Below are 20117 nucleotides of genomic sequence, written 5' to 3'. Positions count from 1 at the left end.
ATGTTTGAGCTGGGACTTAAAGGATGAAGAAGACTTCGGCAAGCAAAGACAAGTTCCAGCCTTGCAGAGAATAACTCTTGCAACAGGATGGAGGTGGGGACAGACTAGAATCAAGAAAATCAAGTAGAGGACTATTAAAATAGATGTCAGAAGTAATGATGGCTTGGGAAGGGGACATGGCTCAAATGATAGAGCATCCCCCTACCATACGGAGGGTCCAGGGTTTGATACCCAGGACCTCCTGACCTGTGAGGTAAGCTGGCCCATACACAGTGCTGCCGCATGCAAGGAGTACCCTGCCATGCAGGGGCGCCCCTGCGTAGGGGTGGCCCATACACAAGTGCGCCCCGCAAGGAAAACTACCCTGCCTGAAAAAAGCACAGCCCGCCCAGGAGTGGTGCTGCATACACGGAGAGCTGGCACAGCAAGATAACATAGCATAAAAGAGATGCAGTTTCCCAGCGCCATCTGACAAATGTAAGACAGAGGACACTCAGGTTTCAGTCTGTAATTAATCGGGATATTTTACAAGTTGAACTAAGGATCTGGAGCTAGATATTGAAATTTGCAAGTTATGTATTTACCAGTAACTACCATCCTCTCTCTTTTTTCATACCCAAACTTCCTAAAAGAAAGTTTATGTTCACTGTCTTTACTTGCTCCCAACCCATTCTGTCCTCGATCTTTGGCAAACTGTCTTATGCTATCTCCACTTTTCCCAAACTTTTCAAAGGACACCAAAACTTTCCAATTGCCTCATTCAGTAAATAATTACCAGCTTGTATCTTAATTAGAGGCTCTGCAGCATCTGATTTCAAGCAGCCTCTCCCTGAAATTCCTTTCTTCTTTGGCTTCTGTGGCACAGCTCTTAGATTTGCATAACTGAAATAATCATTCTCCAATCAACCCTGATTTTTCTTTTTTTTTTCTTAGTTAATGGGGTCACCATTCAACAAATGACCCAAGCCAGAAACTTTGGAGTCATCTGCAATTCATCCTTCTTCCATTTGACCTGCAAACAGTCACTTTTTAAATCCTGTTGGTTTAGTTTCTCTTGAGCCCATTGTCTTCCCTTTGTCCCCACTACCATTGCCTTCTTGTATAGCCTCCTCAACTCTTACCTTAACTGTTAAAGTTGCTTTTGAAGTTGTTTTCTGAGCTCTGTCCAATCATGCCCCCACCTAATCCTACAATGCTGCCAGAGTGTTTAAAAACAGGAATTTAGATGGTCACTTTTTTTGTCAGGAAAAAAGTTCAAACTCCTTAGCTGAATAAATAAGGCCTCTATAGTCTAATTCTCCTTTACAAGCTTTCGACAAACTGAACTGTGTTGAAATTTGCGTTTTATGTGAAGTAAATTGGGCAAAATGAAATTAATGTAATATAAAAATAATAATTTCACTTTATAGGCAAAAATGGAAATAATGTGGATTCCTCCAAATTAAAAAGTTTATCTAGAATGGAATAGTTTCAAAGCTGGCAGATCAAGTAAGTTGTAAATTGTTTGCACTATTGCCACATGGAAGTGTCTTTCACACCTGGTAGAATTACCTGCTACCATGTCAGTATTATGTAAGCTAGGCTATTCTTTAAATATCTCAGAAGTTCTTGAGATATACAGGCTATTGTGCTGTTATCTCATTCTTTTTCTTGCTGTATAATATGTTGGGCTATTATAATTTGAAATATTTCTATATCTGATAGCAATGATAGGAAAGAGTTATGAATATTGTTTCTGTTTCTCCTTAAAAAACAACCCCAAATAAATGAGTTTGAAACAGAAGTTAAATGCAAATTAAATATGAAAAAAGCCAAAGTGCCACCATGATAGGCTATGTGAAGAGATCTCTATTAGTCAGCCAAAGGGATACTGATACAAAATACCAGAAATTGGTGTTTTTATAAAGGGTATTTATTTGGAGTAGGAGCTTACAGAAACCAGGCCATAAGCATAAGTTACTTCCCTCACCAAAGTCTATTTGGAGCAAGATGGCTGCCAACGCCTGCGAGGGTTCAGGCTTCCTGGGTTCTTACGTTCCTGGGGCTTGCTTTACTCTGGGTTCAAGGTTCCTACTTCCTGGGGCTGGCTTCTCTTTCCTCTGCATGCTGACTTCCCGGAGGTCCAGCTTAAGTCTTCAGCATCAAACACCAATCTCAAAAATCTAACATCAGAAACCCCCAACTCTGTTCTTCATCATGCCTTATATCTGTGAGTCCCCACTCCTTGTTGGGTGGAAGCTCAACACCCTAATCATAACTCAGTCATGCCCAGGTACAGATCCGATTAATATCTATTTTTGGAATTCATAACCATATCAAACTGCTACACTCCACCCTCACAATTCCAAAAAGACATTATAATATAAAAAACCTTAAATCAGTAAAAATGCAAGTATTAAATCATATCACAGTCAATTTAAAGAAATACAGTTTGTCTTGGGGCAAAGTCCTATCTGCTATAGACCTCTGAAACCTACAAAACAATTTATCTGTTTCCAATACACAAATAGACAGACATAGGATAAACATTTTCATTATAATAAGGAGAAATTGGGAGAGAAACATGAGTAACAGGTCCTCTACAGTTCAGTAAACCTGCAGGGCATCCTTCATTCAATTTCAAAGTCTGAGAGTCATTCTTAAGAAGATGGTTTCTTGGGGCCATATGGGGACCCACCCTTTCCATTGGCTTGCTCAACAGCCATTTTCTTGGTTCCACCCTTATCAAAAATCTAGGTGTCAACCAATCTCCAAACCTCTCCCTCCAAGAGTGTTGGAGTGATTGCCACACCTCATCCAATCTTTGGGTTAGAGTCTTAACCCCCCTAGTACAGTGATGTGAAGACAACATTCCCCCTAACCTTTGGCATACAGGCTCAACCCTCTCAGAGCAATGAGTTGACCACCTGGCCTTCCCTAACCTTTGGGGAACAGGTCCACCCCTCTCAAACGTGTGGGGTGTTGAGCTTAACCATCCTAATCCTTGGGGAGTGTGCTCCACCCTCTCTGTACCCTGGGGCAGCAAAACTCTCCCAGAACATCAGGCAGGAACATCCACCCTCTTCAATTGCTGGGGCAAACTCACCCTCTCTGTACATAGGGGTGGGGTTCCTCTCTTGACCCAAGGTGATGTCCTAATTCCAGAGCTCAGCTTCCATGGTTTTCCACTTAAAGCTGTTTCTCCTTCAATCTCTCCTTTCCATGTCCTTTTTATTCCAGGCTGACAGTGGTTTTGTTCATACAGCTCTCTCAAAAACCTTGTTGGTTTAGCATGCATGAAGCAGGGGTCCAAGCCATCAAACAGTAAGACTTTCCACAAGTCTTTCCAACATAATTGCATCTTCCATCCTGATTTACAAGTTCCAAGTTTAGTTAAGTCCTCCAATGGGGCACTTTCATGTGGGAGCCTAATTTCCAGAGGCTTGGAATTTTCAGAATCAGTTTTTCTTTGTGTCCAACAATTCAGTTCTCAGCTTATCTCACTTGTTTAGCATTTTGCTATAAGCTGCAAGGAGAAGCCAATCTGCATTCTCAGAGTTTACTTTGGAAATTTCTTCAGCTAAATGCACAGGCTCGCCATTTTCAATTTCTGCTTTCCATAAAACACCAGGATTTAATCTTGCTAAGTTCTCTGCAACTTTAGAACATGGATTGCCTTTCCTCCACTTTCCAATAATAGTTACATCATTTACTTCTTCACGAATTTGCATGTCATCCTTGTGCAGGGGCCATGCTAATCTTCTCTGTATCATTCCAATTTTAGTATAAGTCCTGCCAAAGTGAGCACCCATCATTTACTTCTAAGGCATCATAATAAGTCTCTTTAGCATCCATATTGCTATCATATTACAGTCTCTTCAAAGCACTGTAAGTCTTTTCTTCCAAGCATCTCACAATTCCTCCAAAAAATACCCCTTACTCATTTATAAAACTGTTCCAGCATTTTGGTAATTGCAAAAGCACTGACTGCCCCACTCCTTGGTACCAAATTTTGTATTAGTCAGCCAAAGGAGTTCTGATGCAAAATACCAGAAATTCATCAGTTTTTATAAAGGGTTTTATATTTGGGGTAGGAGCTTACAGAAACCAGGCCATAAAGCATAAGTTACTTCTCTCACCAAAGTCTATTTGGAGCAAGATGGCTGCCAACACCTGCGAGGGTTCTGGCTTCCTGGGTTCTTACATTCCTGGGGCTTGCTTTACTCTGGGTTCAAGGTTCCTACCTCCTGGGGCTGGCTTCTCTTTCCTCTGCATGCTGACTTCCCGGGGCTCCAGCTTAAGTCTTCAGCTTCAGACTCCAAAATCAAAACCCAACATTAAAAGCCCTCAACTCTGTTCTTTGACATGCCTTTTATCTGTGAGTCCCCACCCCTTGGTGGGTGGGGACTCAATGTCCCAATCATAACTCAGTCATGCCCAGGTACAGATCAGATTACAAGCGTAATCCAATATCTGTTTTTGGAATTCATAACCAAATCAAACTGCTACAAGAGCACTCTGTAAAACATTAGTAATAATGCTGAGAAAGTTGAAAGAGAGAGGGAAGGGAAGGGAGGGAGGGAGGGAGGGAGGAAGGAAGGAGATTTTTGTAGATTTATGCACTCCAAGAATATCTCCTTACATATCTTTTATTTATTCCCAAGGAAAAGTTAAAATTGAATTATGTAAAATCTTCAGAAATGCATTCTTCCTGAAAATGTGACAATATTTTCACTACTTAAGGTAAAAATTGTGAGGCCCTAAGCAAGCCATGTTCTCACAGCCTCCTTGCTTCTGGCCTTTGCCTACCTAGTCTCTGTGTCTGGAATGCTCTTTCCCTGACCTCAAAAATGTCTGCCTCTCCTTCAAGGCAGCACAGTCATCACTTCCTCTAAGAAGCCTTCTCCAACACCACCAGGTAGACAAAGACCTGGCTATTCCAGCTTTCGTTATACTGTTTTGTAAATTAGGTATTTCTCTCTCCAACTAGACTCTAAGAAACTGGAGGGAAGGAGTTGAGTCACACTCATGTGTATTGCCAGCAACTGGCCCCATGCCTGGTACAGTGGATCCTCAATAAAGAATTGACGAATAAATTTAAATATTGTATAATAATATTTTTTTCCTTAGTTTTTAAGTACTTTTTTTTAAAGACATACATGGACCTTGTACATATAAAGCAGGCGCTCAACCACTCAGCTACACCCACTCTATAGTACTATTATTTTTTAAGGTAACTCTTTACACCCATTCACTCACTGTATACTAGTAATGCAATTCCTGTCCATAATACTTGGTACTTTGCAAGTGAATTAGTTTCATAAATGTGTACATTACACAATCTTCAAGTTTGTAGAGAAAACCATCCCTAACCATTACTTTCACCAGTTGATAATTACTCAACTCATCAAGTTGCTCTCAGGTTGACAAATGTCAGTCTTCTTGGTTTATGCAGTCATTAACAGATGCATTCTAACACTCATAATAGGCAATGAAGGGGAATGGATGAGGCTCGAGTGGTTGAGTGCCTGCTTCCCATGTACAAGGTCCTCGGTTCCATCTCTGGTACCTCCTAAAAACAGACAAATGAAAAAACCAACTCTCCTTGGGCAGTCGGTGTAGCTTAGTGGTTGAGTGCCCACTTCCCATGTACAAGGTCCTGGGTTCAATCCCCAGTACCTCCTTAAAAAAAATTAGGCAATAAAGCCATAGAGATGAATAAAGAAACCCTCAAGACCTCCATCTAGTCATAATAGTTCTGTTTTTCAGTCTTAAAGTTGGTTTTTAGTAAATTTTAGTTTATCTCAGCAGCATTTTCATCCTTTGCTTTATTACATTTTTTCCCTCAGATCTCCCCCATGCCACCCTTGTAAAAAATTAGGAAATAATTCTAAAAGAATTGTATACATGTGTGTTTATATTATATAGTCACAGAAATTTGATAATTACACATCTGGATGTATGTAAGGAACTGAACCTAAACTGTTAAATAGGCAGAATGCTTTTTTAAAATTATACAGATGATTTTTTAAAAAAAGATTTGTTTTATTTATTTCAACCCCCCACCCTCATTCCCCCCATTGTCTGTTCTGTCCATTCACTATATGTTCTTCTGTGTCTGCTTGTTTTCTCATTAGGCAGCTCTGGGAACCCAGCCTGGAACCTTCTGGAGTGGGAGAGAGGCTATTACTCTCTGGCACCACCTCAGTTCCCTGTTTTGCTACGTCTTCTCTTATTTTCTCTCCTCTGTGTCTTTCGTTGCATCACCTTGCTGCTCTCCACATCAGCCAGCACTCCTGCGCAAAGCCACATTCCCATGTGGGCTGGCACTCTGTGTGGGCCTGCTTGCCCTCACCAGGAGGCCCTGGGCTTCAAATCCTGGATCTCCTATATGGTAGACAGGAACCCAATTGTTTGAGCCACATCCGTTTCCCCAGATCATTTTTTAACAGAAAAATCATACAAAAAGTATGATTCCCACAAACCCTCCCCCTACAGAGTTTTCCCCGCTATTAACATTTTTGCTTTAGTGTGGTACCTTTGTTATAACTAACTAAATAATATTGTTATATTATTAGTCCTAGTCCATAGTTTACCTCTGGTTTCACTCTTTTCATTGTACAGTTCTATGGGTTTTTTTTTTTTTATTCTGATAAGATATAAAACCTAAAAACTCCCATTTTAACCACTTTCAAGTATATAATTCAGTGGTATTAATTAAATTCACAATGTTATGCAGCCATCATCACAATCCAATACTGAAACTTTTCAATCACCACAAACAGAAACTCTACTAATTAAGCATTAATTCCCCATTCCCCACCCCCACCACAGCATCTGGTAACCAGTATTCTAGTTTTTAACTCTATGAGTTTGCATATTCTAATTATTTCATATAAATAACATCATACAGTATTTGTCTTCTTGTGTCTGGCTTATCACTCAAAATGATGTCTTCAAGGTCCATCCATGTTGTAGAATGTATCAAAAATTCATTCCTTTTTACAACTGAATATTATTCCATTGTATTCATATAGTACATTTTGTTTATCCATTCTTTTATGTTTTTTCTCTTTTTTAAATAAAATTTTATTGAAGTATCATACAAGAACATACATAAACAATACATGTATAGTAAAATATGTGAATTTACAAAACAAACATGCATATCATTATACAAGGCTCCCATACATCTCACCACCACCACCACCGTTATTTGCTGTGAAACATTTGTTACAGACTATGAAAGAGCATCATCAAAATATTACTACTGTGAAGCAGATGTGGCTCAAGTGATAGGGCTTCCACCTACCATATGGCAGAACCCGGTTCGATCCCCAGGGCCTCCTGGTGAAAAAGAAGAAGAGAAAGCGCACCTGAATGGCGAGCCAGTGCCCATGTGGTGAGCTGAGTGCCTGCATGGTGAGCCAGTGCCCGCACAAGTGAGTCACACAGCAAGATGATGATGCAACAAAAGAGAGATGAAAGGGAAAGTCAAGGTGAAACACAGCAGAAACTGAGGTGGTGCAGCTAATAGGGAACCTCTCTCCACATCAGAGGTCCCCAGGATCGAATCCCAGTGAATCCTAGAGGAGAAAAAAATGAGAAGACCAAAAGAGAAATAGATACAGAAGATCACACAGCGAATGGATACAGCAGCAAAAACAGCAGGGTGGGGGGAGAGGATGGGGGGAAAATAAATAAATGCATCTTTAAAAAATATATATATTACTACTTTGTGGAATTTTTCTTTTTAGAGTAATGAAATTGTTCTAAAATTTTTTGTGGTGATGAATGCACAACATTGTGATTATACTAAAAGCCACTGATTATATACTTTGAATAACTGTATGGTATGTGCATATATCTAAATAAAACTGCTTTTAAATAAATAAATAAATAAGCAAGAATAGCCAGAAATAGCAGCTATGTACAGCAGGGGAAGCTGTACATAGAGAGATACAGAGGTGAAGAATTTTGTTTGTATGTTTTTTGTTTATTATTATTATTATTGAAATAAAGAAAATGCTCTAATAATGATTGAAATGATAAATGCACAACTATGTGATTGTACCAAATACCATTGATTGTATACTTTGGATGGATAGTTTGCTTTATTAATATGTATCAATAAAATTGATTTGTTTAAAATATATATATATTACTGCTATTGTCCATATCTTCCGTTTGGTGTATTTTCCCCCAATCCATCCAATTATTAACACCCTATATTAGTTTTATATATTTGTTATTGTTCAAGAGAAAACATTCTCGTGTTTGTCCTGTTAACCACAGTCCGTCACCCACCACTGGATTCCTGTGCAGTTAACATGCTTTGTACAATCCATTCAAAGTGTATATTCAGTGGCTCTCATTTTCATTGCAGAGTTGTACACACCTCAGTCAATTTTAGAATGTTTTCATTATTCCAAAAGGAAAATTCCCATACCCTCTTATACCCCCCTATTGTCCCTTAGTATTGAAAAATATATATCTTCTTGTCATTGCTGCAAAAATTACAATATTACTGTTAACTATAATCCATAAGTATTGTAGTTTTAATTTTCCCATGTATCTCCATACTCTTAGACTTTGTAAAAGAAGAGCATTCTTATATTTATATTATTAACCACAATCTTCATCCACCACCAAAATCAGTATGTTATATATACCCTAGATTATTCTCTAGTTTCTTTTTCAATTTTTCAAAATCAATTTTATTGATATGTATTAATAAAGGATACAGTCTATCCAAAGTGTACACTCAGTGGTATTTGGTATAAGCACATGGTTGTGCATTCATCATTTCAATCATTATTAATACATTTTTATATTTCAGTAATAATTTTTTTAAAAGTTCTACCCTTTAATAGTCACCTCTCAATATCATCTATGCTTCCCCCTGCCATACACAACTGCTATTCTGTTTCCATCTCCCTAATATATTTATATTTAGTACAAATGGAGTCAAATAGTATGTAGTACCGTTTGTCTAGTTCCTTTCACTTAGTATATTTCCTTTTTTTCCTGCCCTTAGTGGATGATTATTAATATATTACTATAGGGAAGTGGATTTGGCTCAACTGATAGTGTGTCCGCCTACCACTTAGGAGGTCCAGGGTTCAAAATCAGGGCCTCCTGACTCGTGTGGTGAGCTGGCCCACACACAGTGCTGATGCACGCAAGGAGTGCCGTGCCACTCAGGTGTCCCCCACATAGGGGAGCCCCACATGCAAAGAGTGCACCACTCAAGGAGAGCCACCCCACACGAAAAAAGTGCAGCCTGCCCAGGAGTGGTACCACACACACTGAGCTGACGCAACAAAAAGTGACAAAGATGATGCAACAAAAAGTGACAAAGATTCCTGGTGCCACTGAAAAGAATGGAAGTGGACAAAGAAGAACACACAGCAAATGGACACAGAGAACAGACAAGGGGGGGGAGGGGAAGGGAAGAGAAATAAAATTTTTTTAAATTTAAAATATATTCCTATATACTACTGTCCATATTTTACTTTGGTTGTATTTTTGCCTGATATTAACATCTTGTAACATTAACATACATTTGTTCCATTTCCAAAAAAACAGTCTTATATATGCAGGATTACCCATACTCATATTATCCATCCTTTTGTTGATGGACACTTGGGTTGCTTCCACTCTTTAGCAATTGTGAATAATGTTGCTACAAACATCATTGTGCAAGTATCTGTTCAAGTCCTTGCTTTCACTTCTTTTGGGTATATACCTAGAAGTGGGATGGCCAGTTCATATGTTAATTCTATATTTAACTTTGTGAGGAATTGCCAATCTGTTTTCCAAAGGTGCTACACCATTTTACATTCCCACCAACAATGTATGAGTATTCCTACCTCCACATTCCCTCCAATGCTTATTTTCCTTTTTTAAAAATAATAACTATAAGAGTGGGTATAAAATGGTATCTTGTGGTTTTGATTTGCATTTCCCTGATGACTAGTGGTACTGAATATCTTTTCATGTGTGTAATGGCAATTTGAAATGTCTAGTCAAATCCTTTGCCCATTTTTTAAATGGGTTGTCTTTTTGTTATAGAGTTATAGGATTTCTTTATATATTCTGAATACTAAACCCTTATCAGATATATGGTTTCCAAATATTTTCTTCCATTCTGTAGGTTGTCTTTTCACTTTTTTGATAAGCTTCTTAGAGACACAAAAGTTTTTAATTTATTTTTTTATTTTTTTATTTTTTGGTGTCAAATCTAAGAACCCATTGCCTGATACAAGGTTCTGAAGATATTTTCCTATGTTTACTTCTCAGAGTTCTATAATTTTGGTTCTTATATTTAGGTCCTTGATTCATTTTGTGTTAAAAGTATATATGAAGGGAAGCAGATGTGGCTCAACCGATAGAGCATCCACCTACCACATGGGAGGTCCAGGGTTCAAACCCAGGGCCTCCTGGCTCATGTGGTGAGCTGGCCCACGTGCAGTGCTGATGCGCTCAAGGAGTGCCATGCCACATAGGGGTGTCCCCCGCAGAGGGGAACCTCACACGCAAGGAATGCACCCCATAAAGACAGCCACCCCACACGAAAAAAGTGCAGTCTGCCAAGGAGTGGCGCCACACACGGAGACCTGACGCAGCAAGATGATGCAACAAAAAAGAGACACAGATTCCCAGTGCCATCGACAAGAATACAAGCAGATACAGAAGAACACATGGCAAATGGACACAGAGAGCAGACAACTGGGGGGGGGGGTAGGAAGAGGGGAGAGAGATAAATAAAAAATAAATCTTAAATAAAAAGTATATATGATGTGAGGTAGGGGTCTGCTTTCATTCTTTTGCATATGGATATCCAGTTTTCCCAGCACCATTTGTTGAAAAGACTGCTTTCCCCATTGAGCAGACTTGGCACTCTTGTCAAACATCAGTTGGCCATAGGTATTAGGGTTGATTTCTGACCTTTCAATTAGATTTCATTGGTCTAGCTATCTATCCTTATACCAGTACCATGTTGTTTTGATTACCATAGCTTTGTAATAAGTTTTAAAATTGGGAAGTGTGAGTCTTCCAATTTTGTTCTCTTGTTCAGGATGTTTTTGGCTATATCTGGGGCCTCTTACCCTTCCATATGAATTTAATGATCTCCATTTCTGCAACTAAGGCTGTTTGGATTTTGATTGGGATTGTGTAGAATCTATAAATTGCTTTGGGTAGAATTAACATCTTAACAATAGTTAGATTTCCAATCCATGAACATGGAATGTCCTCTCATCTACTTAGGTCTTCAGTTTCTTTCAGCAGTATTTTGTAGTTTTCCGTGTGCAGGTCCTTTACATCCTTGGTTAAATTTACTCCTCAATATTTACAGTCCTGGGAAATGGACTTGGCCCAGTGGTTAGGGCATCCGTCTACCACATGGGAGGTCCGCGGTTCAAACCCCGGGCCTCCTTGACCCATGTGGAGCTGGCCCATGCGCAGTGCTGATGGGCACAAGGAGCGCCATTCCACACAGGGGCATCCCCCGCATAGGGGAGCCCCATGCAAGGAGTGTGCCCCGTAAGGAGAGCCACCCAGGGCAAAAGAAAGTGCAGCCTGTCTAAGAATGGCGCCACCCACATGGAGAGCTGACACAACAAGATGACAGCAACATAAAGAGACACAGATTCCCATGCTGCTGACAACAACAGAAGCGGACAAAGAAACAAGACTCAGCAAATAGACACAGAGAACAGACAACCGAGGTTGGGGGGGGAGGGGAGAGAAATAAAAAATAAATAAAAATCTTAAAAAATATATATTTACGGTCCGTTCCTATAATCCAACACCTTGTACAAGCCATGATTTCAAAGGTCTTTGTTAGAACTTAGTAACACAGTCTTCCAGATCTTTCCTGAACTTTTCCCTCTCTTCAGGAAGTTGCTATGTCCAGTCCTTTAGCACTCTCTTTTCTGCTTATTAACATAGAGGCAGCACACAATGTTTTCCCTTTGGAAGCACGCTTTACAGTTTTCAAAGGTTTTCATATACATTATCTTTTAAAATCTTCATTATAGCCTACTGAGGTAGGAAGGATAGGTTTATGGTCCCATTTTACAGATAATGAAACAAGCATCTCAGAAGTTACCAATGTCACATGACTAGTAATAAATTATATATACAGTACACATATTAACATTTTGCATATAGACATGATTTGTTTACATAATTTTTTTTTGTCTAGGCAGTTTGAGTCAAACAAGAGTCACTTAATGGGGAAAAAATGGAAAAATAAAGCAGACAGCGGACTTGGCCCAGTGGTTAGGGCGTCCGTCTACCACATGGGAGGTCTGGCAAACCCCGGGCCTACTTGACCCGTATGCAGCTGGCCCATGCATAGTGCTGATGCACACAAGGAGTGCCATGCCACTCAGGGGTGTCCCACGCGCAAGGAGTGTGCCCCATAAGGAGAGCTGCCCAGCGCGAAAGAAAGTGCAGCCTGCCCAGGAATAGTGCCGCACACACGGAAAGCTGACACAAGATGATGCAACAAAAAGAAACACAGATTCCTGTGCCACTGACGACAACAGAAAGTGGACAAAGAAGAAGATACAGCAAAGAGATACAGAGAACAGACAACCGGGGTGGGAGCGGGGGATGGGGAGAGAAATAAATAAATAAATCTTAAAAAAAAGGCAGACACTTTTTCATTAGTTAGGGAGCAAATCTAAGTTGATAGAGGTGAGGAACACCAGTCTGGGTGGAATCCCTCCCAGGAAAACATGAGTATTATAAGATCCCTTCAGTTGTATAGGGTATGATGGGGTCAGGGCACTGCATAGCAATGAAACTGCCAAGGAACTAAGAACTTTCCATTCCTCACAGTCTCTAACCTTTTTCTATATTATTTGCTTCTTTCTGTTCCTTCTCAATTTTTACAGTAAGGAAGGGGAACATTCAATTGTTATTGAGGAATTTTTAGAATTATTCATCTCACACTGTAAACAAACATGAACATTAGTTCTTATGAACTAAAACCATACAACATTTAGAAGAAAACACAGGGGAGAATCTTCGGGAAATTGTACATGGCAATGGATTCTTATATATGACACAAAAAGTTTAAGCAACAGAGAAAAAAAAAGATAACTTAGACTTTATCAAAGTAAAAGTTTTGTGCATCAAAGGACATTATCAAGAAATTGAAAAGACAGCCTATGAAATGGGAAAGTATAGCTTGTAAATCATATACCTGATAAGGGTTTAATACCTGAAATATATAAAGAAACAACAAAAAGGCAAACTACCCAATTTAAAAATGGGCAAAAGACTTGGAAAAGCATTTCTCCAGAGAGCTTATGCAAGATATAGAAGCACACAAAAGGATGCTCAACACTTTTAATCATTAAGAAAATGCAAATCAAAACCATAATAAGATACCATTTCACACACACTGGGATGGCTATTATTTCAAAAATGGGAAAAAAAGCAAATGTTAGTGAGGATATAGAGATATTAGAACCAAAAAAATTGAAAGCGGGGACTCAAACATACTTGTACACTGATGTTCAAAGCAACATTATTCACAATAGCCAAAAGATGAAAACAACCCAAGTGTCCATCCACAAGTGGATGTGGTATAAACAAACACAGAATGGAATTACTGCTCAGCCATTCTATAACATGGATGAACTTCGAAAGCAATATGAGTGAAACAAGCGAGACATAAAAGGACAAATATTGTATGATTCCACAAATGTGAAATATCTAGAATAAGCAAATTCAGAGAGATAACGTAAATTAGAGGTTACCAGAGGCTGGAGGTAGGAGGAATAGAGAGTTATTGCTTAATAGAGAAATAGTTTCTGTTTGGAGTGATGGAAAAATTTTGGTAATGGAAGACAGTGATGTTAGCACAACATTGTAGATGTAATTAATTCCACTGAATTGTACATGTAAAAACACTTGGCAAATTGTATGTTAATATATATGTTACCATAGTGAAAATGAACTATAAAAAGGGGGAGGGAAGGGGACATCTAATTGACCAAATTCAAATTCTAAAAATGTTTATTCACAGAGAAAAATGTTTTAAACCCAAGACCACATACTCAGTGCTATGAACCCTTTATACATAAGAAATCAAGACAGGGAGATCCCTCCCTGCCTCACATATATCTAGCTATCTCCCTATTTTTGTGTCTTTTTCTATCTTCCCTTTCTACTTTTCCCTTCTGTATTAGTCAGCCAGAGGGGTGCTGATGCAAAATACCAGAAATCAGTTGGTTTTTATAAAGGGTATTTATTTGAGGTAGGAGTTTACAGATACCAGGCCATAAAGCATAAGTTACTTCCCTCACCAAAGTCTATTTTCACGTGTTGGAGGAAGATAGCTGCCGACGTCTGCGAAGGTTCAGGCTTCCTGGGTTCTTCTCTTCCCAGGGCTCCAGCTTAAAGCTTCAGCATCAAACTCCAACATCAAAAAACCCTCAACTCTGTCCTATGCCTTGCCTTTTATCTTTGAGTCCCCACCCACCAAAGGATGGGGACACAACTCTCTACTGGCACAAGAGGTTTACATAATTACTTTATCAAGTAAACCTATAAATCCAATATAATTAATATGCCCAGAGGATGTTTACAAACATAATCCAATATTTCTTCTTGGAATTCATCAATTATATCAAACTGCTACACCTTCTCTAGCTCCATTTTCAGAAGAGAAGTAAAGAGAAGGTCTTATAGCACAGCTAATGAGGTAGAAAAGAGGGGTTAGACAATGAGTTTTTTTTTAAAAAACCATGATACAAAAGGGACAAAGAGGTGAGGGGGAAATGGAGATTTGCTGGGTCCCTCCCAGGGTTCATCATCATGATTTAAATTGAGACCAGCATGCTGGTGTGATTTCCATTGACCGCAGTCACTGGGCAGCTGCAGAAGCACAATAAGAACCACAGTTTTATTTCACAGGATGGGGGCTTTTCCAGTTGAGTATGATAAAGTGAAAGAAGAAAAGATTGTCTGAGATTGTCATAGCAGAAAGTGAATATCATGATTGACTTTGGAATTTAAGTAGTTGAAGTGCTTTGAGTTCACTGGTGGGAGCAACACTAAGATGTGAAATGAGCAGAAAACACTCCATGGAGTTCAGACACTAATATTTAAATAAATTTAATTTAGGAAAATTTAGATCAGAAAGCAATTCTTTACTTTAGCCAAATTCATAAAACAATGCCTTTAAACTTTCACTTTCATTTTAAACTCTTACTTTAGACTCTTACTTAAAACTGACTTAAACAACTTTTTTTAGGAGCATGATAAATGATTTCTTTCTCCCAAATCTTCCCATTTTCTCTAGTCCCTCTGTCATGAAACCATCAACTAACAGATATTTTTGGATTAATTTAATTAAGATTAAATTGTTTTCCAACTGGGTTTTAATTGCCTGCCTCCTCTACCATGTTTGACTTTAGATTATGCTAGGAAAAAATTGAGTCAGTTCTCTACCTGTGACCACAGACTTATAAATCCCCCACGTATATCAGTTACAACTGTGATCCAGCCATGTCCCTTGATGCCCCAAACATAACTGCTCTCAAGGACCCAAGCTACTGCCATACCCTAGACTAGGGTGGGGCTTCTTAATCATATTTGTGGCATGGATCCTCTTGGGTGATCTGGTGAAGTCTGTGGATTTCTTCTTAGAATAATGTTTCTACATGTACAAAATTACGACTACGAAATATATTTAAAAATTAAATAAAATTTTAACACATTTCAATATAGTATATATGTGTATCTTTTTTTTTTTTTTTTTTTTTTTTTTTTTTTTTTAAAGATTTATTTATTTATTTAATTCCCCCCCTCCCCTGGTTGTCTGTTCTTGGTGTCTATTTGCTGCGTCTTGTTTCTTTGTCCACTTCTGTTGTCATCAGCGGCACGGGAAGTGTGGGCGGCGCCATTTCTGGGCAGGCTGCTCTTTCTTTTCACGCTGGGCGGCTTTCCTCACGGGCGCACTCCTTGCGCGTGGGGCTCCCCCACGCGGGGGACACCCTTGCGTGGCAAGGCACTCCTTGCGCGCATCAGCACTGCGCATGGCCAGCTCCACATGGGTCAAGGAGGCCCGGGGTTTGAACCTCGGACCTCCCATATGGTAGACGGATGCCCTAACCACTGGGCCAAAGTCCGTTTCCCAATATGTGTATCTTTATTAACACATTAAATAAGATCCACTGGTAGGATTCATAAGTTCTGTAATTTCAAAGTAGTAATAAGTAATGCAGATATTTCAAGATATCTGCAATAATTGCAAGACAATGAGAAAATATGTACGTCTATTAGTGACACAGTCACAGATACTGTTAACAATACTATGGTTTATTTCTTACACTCATAACGGAAGGAATACTGTTGTAGAAGTCGAGAGAGGTTCAATTATTTGCGTATAGAAAGGCCAGGACTCAGGAATGATTTGGAGAACGAAAAATAATTTATTGACAGCCAGCTGGACTTGGGAGTTTCCCCTTTCAAACCCAAGCCCTGAACAAGAATTTTGAGTTCCTTTTATACAGACAGGAAGGGCCAAATTGTTCTTTTGTTTCAATGCTCAGTAGGCTTGAATTCACATATATCTTCCATATCCTGGGTAAGCTTTTAGCATGGAATTTATACATTCTAGATAAGCTTTTAGCATATTTGGTTTGCATTTTCCCTGACTATTTAAAGTTTATAGAGTTTGCATTGTTAAACTGTTTCCCGGGACTGGAGTCGTTGCCATGGTCACTAAGGGCAGGACTGCAGCCTTTTACCATCCCACACCCACAAGTCAGGACACAGTCAGCTTAGGTTATCTACGAAGAGACAACAGCCTCCCACCCATAGCCCACATCAATACTAAATTTCAGTTAGAAGTTGGTGAAAATGAAAAAAAATATAATTTTTCCCCCATCCAAATTCAGACTTCCCAGGTTTAGAATCTCTACTGCCTAGACAAAGTTCATCATATTGGTGTGGGGTGGTATCAGTTTGCTAAAAGACTGCTGATACAAAGTACCAGAAATCTATTGGTTTTTATAAAGGGGATTTATTGGAGGGGAGGGAAGGTAAAAACTTACAGTTTAAGGCCAAGAAAAGTCCATATCAAGGCACCATCAGAGAGGTTTTCTTACCAATGTCAACTACTGTTGATCCTGGCGTATTGCCATGTGATCAAGCAAAATGGCTGCCGATCTCTGCCCAGGTTTCTCTGTCCCTCCAGCTTCCTCTCTCATGCTCCATGCTTTCTTTCCGATTTCAGCTGCAAGCTGTCATAGTCTTATGTCTTAGGGCTTCCTGTATCAGTCTCAACTAGTCTGCTCTCTTCCAAATTCAGCTGTAAGCTATCAGGCAAATGGCTCATCTTTCCTCAGGGCCTCAGCTATTTGAGCCTTCTCCTTTTCATCGCATGGCAGGATCAAATATGACAGAGCTCTCTCTTCTTGTCTGTCTCAGCAGTCTTTCTCTGTGTTTCCATTTATTACAGACCCAGCAAGGAGGCAGAGTTATGCCTTACTGACTAGCCCAATCAAAAGCCCTAAAGCCCTAAAGCAGGGGTTCTTTTTTTTTTTTTTTTTTTTTTTAATATTTATTTATTATTTTTTAAATTACATTAAAAAAAATATATATGAGGTCCCATTCAACCCCACCGCCCCCGCCCCCCACTCCCCCCACAGCAACACTCTCTCCCATCATCGTGATACATCCATTGCACCTGGTAAGTTCATCTCTGAGCATCACTGCACCCCATAGTCAATGGTCCACATCATAGCCCAGACTCTCTCACGTTCCATCCAGTGGGCCCTGGGGGGATCTACAGTGTCCCGTAATTGTCCGTGAAGCACTATCCAGGACAACTCCACGTCCCGAAAATGCCTCCACATCTCATCTCTTCCTCCCGTTCCCCACACCCAGCAGCCCCCATGGCTACCGTTCCCACACCCATTCCACATTTTCTCTGTGGACATTGGATTGGTTGTGTCCATTGCACACCTATGTCAAGTGAGGGCTTAGATTCCACATGGGTACTGGATGCACTCTTCCCGCTTCTAGTTGTAGACACTCTAGGCTCCATGTTGTGGTGGTTGACCTTCTTCAACTCCATGTTAGCTGAGTGGAGTAAGTCCAATAAGTCAAAGTGTAGGAGCTGAAGTCTGTTGAGACTTTGGGCCTGGGTGTCATATTATCAGTCCAGAGATTCAAATCCCCTACATATATCTTAAACCCAGCACCGACTACAATTCCAATAAAGTAGCATGCAAGTCTTGTGAAAAGAGATCCCCTCTGAGTCCATTTCCATCACGCAGAGACACCAGCTCCAAAGAAGGGTCATCTGTCATGGCAGTGAACCCTAAAGCAGGGGTTCTTAACCACAGACCCCTTACCAAGTCCACACTGTACTGTGTATTATTTAATAAATATATCACACCCACACCAACATGTCCCCACAAGAAGAATGTTTTTTTGAATTTCAGTTCAAGCTCACAGACCCCTTGTTAAGAACCCCTGCCCTAAAGCAATCCTATCAAGTAATTTAATCAAAGTTCTTTTAGTGAATTTAATGCAGTCAAGAGGTATCATACACAGAGGAAAAGTTTAATCTACAGACATCTTTCTATTTTTGGGAAACATAAAATAATGTCAAACTGCCACAGGTAGGATAGGGGAAGAGGAGAAGGGCAAGAGGAACTTTTAACACTTTTGAGTCCTGTATTATTTAAGTTTTTGCAGCAAGAATGTATTACTTATGTAAAAAAAAAAAAAACTAGTGTAACCCAAACTCCAGAGCAAAAGCTGCTGCTGTTCAGGAGAACGAGGGCTGTCAGAGTCAGATGCCAGAGCCCTGCTGCCTCCTCCTGCCCTGCCCTCTACCCCAGGCAGAAACACCATTTTTATCATTAACTCACCTTCAGCATTTTGACAATGAAGTCACAAACCTTAAGCCTCTCACCATGCAAGACCATTGTTTGTAAGACAAATGGAACAGGGAGGGAATTAGCTGTGTTTCTGGAATCCTCAGCTGCAGCAATATTTATATATTCATATTATATTTATATTTCCCCCAAAGAATCCTAGAACAATAGTTCAGTTCATTAGTCAGCTCCTTATCCAACCTTTATGATATTATTTAATGAGAAAAAGCTTTCTCGATTCCAAATATCTGATGGTTTGCAAAGGAACTTTTGGAACATGGGTGTTCATAAGCTGAAGAGTCTAGGCATTTATCAAGTGCCCATAGTGTTTATCAGCATTCTGGTTGATACACTGATTTCTGAATTTGAAGGTATTACAAGATGACAAAGGAATAATCATTGCCTTTTAACATACGGCTCTTTGCTTTCATTAGACATAAAAATGGCTGCTGAACCAGTAGAAGATTGCATCAACCTCGTGGGAATGAAATTTATTGACAATACACTTTACTTTATAGGTAAGTCTAAAGCAATAGGCCATACACAGGGTTCAGACAAAGGTATTCAACCAGAAAATATGTGAGGTAAACTATTAAGTGATTCTTTCTTGTCACCAAACTCAATTATAATATTAAGGACACTCTGGGGAAAAAAATGCACCTCTAGAAGCTAAGCATAACATATCCAAGGTCCCAATACCTTGTCCAGCACATGTCCTGGCATCTCAGTTAACAAACAATAGCCCACTCACAAGGTAGCAGCAGGAGGATGTCATGAAAATCCCACAAAACTGGGGACATTCAGGGAATACTATTTCCCAAAGAAAATTTTAAAATCAATCAATTGATTGTTAAAACCGTCCCTGGGCAGTTCTTCCCATGTAAAATTTGGCTTCATTTGAAAACTTCCTAGAAAGTTCTTAGGAGACTTTCCTTTGAAGCAATATATTTAAGAGTAAAATATACCACTTCATAAAATTGTCTTTTAGCTGCCAATTTAAATTTGTAAAACTCTAGATTTAAGCTCTTATAGCTAACTTTCTTTAAAACACTTTAGGTCTAATGAACTTCATTTTATGGGCTCTTTCAGCTGATTATATAATATTTTTGATGGAGGCTAATAAAGGCCATCACAGGTAAGAAAGGGTTAGAGAATGGGGAATGACAGTAAAGAGTTGTTTAAAAAAAACGGTAGGGTGAGTTTCTGAGTTGAAATATAAAATTT

At 39.4% G+C, this 20117-nt stretch overlaps 1 protein-coding gene and 1 non-coding gene across 2 annotated transcripts in view; one reads left to right on the top strand and one right to left on the bottom strand.

Annotated features, from left to right (window-relative positions):
• The window catches only part of IL18 (interleukin 18), a 32978-nt gene that overhangs the window by 3462 nt on the left and 9399 nt on the right, over positions 1-20117 (top strand). Inside the window, exon 2 of the mRNA XM_004481163.4 lies at positions 19328-19411. Coding sequence (XP_004481220.1) covers positions 19336-19411 — 76 coding nt within the window. The 5' untranslated portion in view covers positions 19328-19335. The remainder of the gene's footprint in view (positions 1-19327; positions 19412-20117) is intronic.
• LOC111761313 (U6 spliceosomal RNA) lies at positions 3681-3787 on the bottom strand. Its single transcript, XR_002794713.1, has one exon. It is a non-coding gene; the product is annotated as a U6 spliceosomal RNA (small nuclear RNA).

Source organism: Dasypus novemcinctus, chromosome 27 (genome assembly GCF_030445035.2).
Source record: "Dasypus novemcinctus isolate mDasNov1 chromosome 27, mDasNov1.1.hap2, whole genome shotgun sequence".
NCBI lineage: Eukaryota > Metazoa > Chordata > Mammalia > Cingulata > Dasypodidae > Dasypus > Dasypus novemcinctus.
Note: the sequence above shows the minus strand (reverse complement) of the source record. Positions and strands in the feature narration are given on the sequence as shown.